This window comes from Macaca nemestrina, chromosome 17 (assembly GCF_043159975.1).
Source record: "Macaca nemestrina isolate mMacNem1 chromosome 17, mMacNem.hap1, whole genome shotgun sequence".
Taxonomy (NCBI): Eukaryota; Metazoa; Chordata; class Mammalia; order Primates; family Cercopithecidae; genus Macaca; species Macaca nemestrina.
In genome coordinates this window covers 4,127,220-4,133,219 of record NC_092141.1, presented here as the reverse complement: position 1 = coordinate 4,133,219, position 6,000 = coordinate 4,127,220, and the positions used below count along the sequence as shown (strand labels likewise).

The window sequence follows — 6,000 nt, the reverse complement described above, 5'->3', positions numbered from 1 at the left end:
ACCCCCGAGCCAAGCGCCTCCGGCTCCCAACAGGGGCCCAGCGCGCGCCCCGCCGGCGGCCTCAGTTTCCCCTCTGCAGAACGGGCGGGGGGCCCGGGCGGTGCGCCCCGGGTCGCAGCGGGCGCGCAGGGCGGCCGGAAGGGGTGTGATGGGGGCGGGCCCCGCGCCGCCCCGCCCCGGGGAGGGAGTCCCGGGCGCAGCATCCTGGCGCGGGCCGGGGCCGCCGCCGCCACTGCCGTCGGGGAAGGTCCCAGAGCGGACATGGCCTCGCGCGGCGCCAGCCCGGGCCCGAGCCCCTCGAGCCCCGCTTTGTAGCCCCCCACGGAGAGGCGGCCTCGACGGTGCCGACGGCGCAGACGGCCGGGCGGAGGCATGGAGGCGGCGCACCTGCTCCCGGCCGCCGACGTGCTGCGCCACTTCTCGGTGACAGCCGAGGGCGGCCTGAGCGCGGCGCAGGTGACCGGCGCGCGGGAGCGCTACGGCCCCAACGGTGAGCGCGCGGGCCGGGCCGGGGAGCGGGGGCCGCGCGCGCCGCAGTCTCAGTTTCCCCTCCTGCCTCCCCACCCGGCTCTGGGCGGGCAGGAAGCGAGGGCTCCGGAAACCTCTTCGGATGCTCCTGGGGCACCCGGCGGGGCTGCGCGGCCACCTTCGCGGGCGCGGGGACTGGGGGCTGGGGGCTGGGGTCGGGTTCCAGCTGGGGAGACCGGACGCCTGGCACCCTCTGCGCGGTCCTCCCGGACTTCCCACCTCCACACCGGCCCCGTCCACCCTGGAAGCGTTATTCCACCCCATCCTGGACCGTATTCCACCCCCCACGCCGCGCCTCTCCGCCGGTATCGTGCAGGTGCAGCGCTGACACCGGCGGGCGAGGGACGGCCGGAGACTCAGGCTCGGCCTCCCAGCTGGCCCCAGGGTCTCCCCTGAGGGCTCCAGAAACGCCCAAGAAGGTGCCGCTTATCAGCCAGCAGCCTTGGGGCCCCCACCCCCACCCCAGGTCTTCCTCTTTCTGCAACCCGAAGCGGATGTGGCTGGCGGAGTCGGTGGGGGCTTTGAACTGCTGAGGCGGGAGACCCACCTTCCTGGGGTGGCGGAGTCAAGGCCTCAGGGAGCTGCCAGGGAGGCCCTTCCCATCTCTGGGGAGGGAGGGAGCCTTCACGCCCTTGCTGTTCGGGTGGAGGGGTATCATTTCGTCCTCACCTCCTTCAAAGGAGTGTGGGATCCTCGTTTCTGCTAGAATGCACATTGAGTGCCACCGGGTACTGTCCAGATGTGGCCTGGCACCTTGGAGGTCCCATGAGGGTGGAAGATACAGACGTGCCCTCCCCACATCCCTTCCAGGCAGGACCTGCCACCCCCTTGCTCATGCCCTCAGCGCGGGGCAGAGTGTGAGGGATCCCAGGAGAAATGCTCTCACCATCTTCAGAGGGTCTGCATCCTTTGGGGACTTGGAGCCTTGCCCTTCTGGGGTTCCCAGCCAGCCAGAGGGGAAGGTATTCTAGCCCTGGGATCCTACTACTCAGGGCTAGCTTGAAAATTAGGAAGAGGTGTCAGAAAAGGACTTTTGGGTTTTGTATTGGTTTATGAAAACCACCTCTTATATAAATATTATCTTTCTGGAGCAGAAATCCTTTTTCAAAAAAATTAGTTGCTATATTTAGTTGAGCTGTGGGAGGAACTGGGGAGATAAATATTATTTAATATCCCCCATTAGTGACTTGGCAGGGAGGTTGTGCTTTGCTGCAGGAGAGCTGGGCAGCATGGCCTGCCTGTGACCCTGCGGTGGGCTAGCGGCGAGGGCCGTGGCAGGCAGGTCTGGGGTCCCACTACCTCTTTTGTGCTACTATAGCCTCCAGCTTGGGAATCCTGATTCCCGAGGGAAACTGGAGTCGCAGCCCTTGGCCTGTCCCTGGAATCACACAAATTCTGCTCCTGTATGACCCTAGCCAAGGTCTGTCTCCGTTCTGACATCATGTCTTCACTGGTCCAGCAGAGGAGGAACCGGCTGGGAGGGAGGGAGCCCCAGCCTTCCCCACCGGTTATTTGGTCGGATGAGATCTTGGGGTGCCCTGGCCACTGCACACCTGTGTGAGCTGATGGGGAATGCTGTGGGCTTGGCGTGGTATGTAGGTGCACAGAGGGTGGATGTGTGTTGGGCTGTGATGGGAGAAGTTGGGGAGGGGTATTGCTGGGCTCCCCTGGATCCTCTGGGCGTTGATAGTATTAATAATAAAAGCTGATGTTCACTGAGCACTTACTATGTGCCAGGTACTGTTCTCAGCATTTTTCATCTATTATCTCATTTCCTCTCCAAAACAACTCCGTAAGGGAGGAACTGTTGTCATCCCCATTTTATACAGGAGGAAACGGAGGCACCCAGAGGTTAAACCACTTGCCCGAGGTCACACAGTAGGTGGTGGAGCTAGCACTGGGTACCTGCGCCTCTCTGGGCCTCAGTTTCCCCACCTGTACAAGAGAGTCACAAGTTCTGCAGGCTCCGGAACTCTGGTGTCGGCGCCTATGCTAGGAGTTTGGGTCCACTGGTGCAGCTTTTTCAGCTTTGCCTCCAGCCTCCGTGGGTCCCTAGAGGGCTCTTCTCTCAGATCACTGATTGGGACTGGGGGACATTCCAGGGCTGTAGAAGTCATTAGGTGAGCAGAGGGAAGCCAGCTGTTCCTTCCTGCCACATGCTTGCCGTGGCTTGAGGAGGAGGCGCAGATGTCCTAGCACAGCCGCTGGAGTGGGGCTGATGAGGCTTTGAACGCTACCCCTGCCCCTTCATAGCTGTGCAATGCTGGACCAGCCTCTTTGCCTCTCTGTGCCTCCGTTTCTTCTCCATACGTGAGGCTACCATAGAACCCATCTCCCAGGGTTGTTTGTGAGTCTTTACTGGGGTCACAGACACCAAGTCATCCTTCCTTGTCGCAGAAGAGGCTGGGGCGGGCTCTTGGCCACCAGCTGCGTGGCAGGGTGGGTCAGGCCTGTGGGTAGAAGGGACATCCCAGAGACGTGTGTTCTCCCCACCCCAGGAGGCTGTGCACCTGCAAGGTCGTTAGTGTGGAAACCACAAGGAAGTCATTTGCTTAAGTCCTGAAGCTTGCAAATTCTGCTGGGGGAGGGAGGAAGGGAGGCGGGGGCTGGGGATCCCACCCCACCTTTCACCCTCCCCGTTCACTGCAGACAGATGCTTCAGAGCTGGGAAGCCTCAGCAGCACAGCCAGCGAGCATGCTAGCCAGGAGCCCCCTCCACTCACACATAAAACAGCATCTGCCCCAAGTCCCAACAGGGAGTGAGTGGGGAGGCTCCTGGCCCCAGCACCTCCTGTGAGCCCACCTTTGCAGGTGCCAGAGGTACCCAGAGTTCAGCTTCCTTGGGGGGCTTTTTCTTTTTTTTTTTTTTTTTTTTTTTTTTGAGACGGAGTCTCGCTGTGTCTCCCAGGCTGGAGTGCAGTGGCGCGATCTCGGCTCACTGCAAGCTCCGCCTCCCGGGTTCACGCCATTCTCCCGCCTCAGCCTCCCAAGTAGCTGAGACTACAGGCGCCCGCCACCACGCCCGGCTAGTTTTTTGTATTTTTAGTAGAGACAGGGTTTCACCATGTTAGCCAGGATAGTCTCGATCTCCTGACCTCGTGATCCACCCGCCTCGGCCTCCCAAAGTGCTGGGATTACAGGCTTGAGCCACCGCGCCCGGCCGGGGGGCTTTTTCTTTTACGTCTTTTTTATTTTTTGAATAAAAATGTGCACAGTGCAACCTTCAAGGTACAAAAGGTACACAGCAAAGTCTCCGACTCTGTCCCCAGACACCCATTCCCAGTCCTCCCAGTTTCTTGCGTCTTCTTCCCAAGACAGTCCGTGCATACACACATCTGGAGCTGTGACCTTGTGATCTTTTCCCACACGGAAGCAGGAGGAGGAGAAGTGCTCTTTGTCCCTGCTTTGACCTTGACAGTCATTCTTGGAGCCGGTGCCAGGAAGGGCACGGTGGGGCTTCCTGGTGGCTGCGTGGGATTTCGGCGTGTGGCTTTTCTCTGAATTCTGGTGGACGCTTGTGGTGTTGGCAGCCTCTGTTATGACGCGCAGTATCGCAAGGAGTATTCTTGTTGCCACATCATGTCACGCACTTGTGAATATCACTGAAGGACGCATTCCTGGGGGTGCAACTGTGGGGTCTAAGTGGGTGTATATTTTCAGGGTCGTCAGCTGTCACTAAAGAGTTGGTTCTCTGTGCGGTTGTGCCGAGTGACTGGCTCGTTCTCCGCTGCCTCGCCAGTGCAGGGGAGGACCAGACGGTTTGATCTGTGCCAGTCTGGGGGAAGAGTCCTCTCGTAGGTTTGCTTGGCCTCTTGCTGTTTAAAGTCACGTTGGGTGTCTTCTTGTATGGTAAGGAACCACCAGATGGGCTGGGCTGCCCATCTCCTCTGCTGGACTGGAGCCAAGGCAAGGGACCTGGCTCTGTTGGGCATGTCCTGCCTGTAGCTAAACTTCCTGGAGACCCCAGTGACATGGGAGTCGGGCAGATCCCAGGAGGTGTCCTGGGGTGGTCTCTGTTCAAGGGAGCTGGCGAGCCGGGCAGAAGCCTGCCTTCCTGGGCCACACGCGGCCCATCTGCATGAGCGCCTTGGCCCCAGGGCTGCCAGGTGGGACAGGTGGTCCAGATTTAGACTCCTGCCAGCGGCTTCTTGGCTCTGGCCTTATTTGCTGCCCTCAAATAAGTTCCAGGCCCTAGTTGGCGCTGAAACTCGGGCAACCCATATGGGTAGCCCACGGAAACCAGGCCAAGAGGAACGGAGTGTGTCGGGAGGAGGTAGCCATCCATCCGAGTGGCCCTGCTTGCTGGGTGGCCTTGGGCAGACCTGCCCCTTCCTGGACCTGCTGCTCCTCAGGACAGCACGGCTGGGACCCTGAGATCCCATAAGGGCCATGCAGGATCTGAGAGGGTGTGGTTTGCCTGCAGCCCTTTGGAAGCTCAACGTCTTTCATGCTTCACCCTAGTTTTCACTCCCACTGGCCTCTGCTGGGCAGCCGGAGCCCCCCAGGAGCAGCATCAGGCCTGCCCAGCTGGGCCTCCTCACCCTCTTGCACCCTAAGGCAGGGCCTGTTTTTTCCCACAACACAGTCGGGCGAAGAGATGTTGGGCAAACCTTCATCTCCAGCTCCGGACAAGCCAGGGGTGCTGCCGGCCCCTCTGCAGAGCGGAGAGCTGCTTCCCAAGGCCCCGCAGCGGCCCCCGCAGAGCAAGGTCAGGTGTCCACTCCAGGTGGACCCCGGAGACACAGGCAGGGCCAGGTGGGCTGGGCGGGCCCTGCCTCGCCAGGGCCTCTCCCTGACTCTGCAAGTGACGATTTAATTGCTCTGTAAATTTACCTTTGAGGAAGACCTGGTGAGTGCTTGCCTCTCCCGGCTGCAACTGACATTTAGAAGCTGAAATACCAGTTTCCAATGAAGGAAGGAGTAGAAGGGGGATGAGGGGAGCAGGGGGTGTGGAGCCGGGGGGCAGCCCGGGGCATCGCTTGCCCCCCTTCTCCCTGGCTCTGGACTATGGGCTCACACCACGGAGCAACAGAGTAAACAGTGATTGTAAGGACTCAGCATAAACACAGGGATGACTCAGTCCCGCCCCGCCCTGGAAGTGTTCCAGTGTGGCGGGGGGATACTGGCGACTGTTCAGAGAAGGGCACATCGATGAGGTAGGGGAGGGGCTTCCGGGAAAGGGGGTTCAGATGAGGAGATGGGATGCTGCTGTGCACAGAAGGAATGGCACAAGTAAAATGTGGGAGGAGGAAGGCCGGTGGCTAGCATCTTGGGATCTCAGCACTTTGGGAGGCCGAGGTGGGCGGATCACTTGAGGTCAGGAGTTCGAAACCAGCCTGGTCAACATAGTGAAACCTCATCTCTACTAAAAATAAAAATAAAAAATTAGCCTGGCGTGGTGGCAGGTGCCTGTAATCCCAGCTACTTGGGAGGCCGAGGCGGGAGAATCACTTGAACCCAGGAGGCAGAGGT

At 60.1% G+C, this 6,000-nt stretch overlaps 1 protein-coding gene across 3 annotated transcripts in view; it reads left to right on the top strand.

Moving 5' to 3' along the window:
* Positions 1-227: 227 nt before the first annotated feature.
* The window catches only part of LOC105472072 (ATPase sarcoplasmic/endoplasmic reticulum Ca2+ transporting 3), a 37,602-nt gene continuing 31,829 nt past the window's right edge, over positions 228-6,000 (top strand). For 2 of the 3 annotated variants that reach the window (XM_011725003.2, XM_011724997.2), the window contains exon 1: positions 250-490. In XM_011725003.2, coding sequence (XP_011723305.2) covers positions 373-490 — 118 coding nt within the window. In that variant the 5' untranslated portion in view covers positions 250-372. Of the gene's footprint in view, positions 491-6,000 lie in introns of all 3 variants that reach the window. The other variant, XM_011725014.2, reaches the window with a different exon arrangement.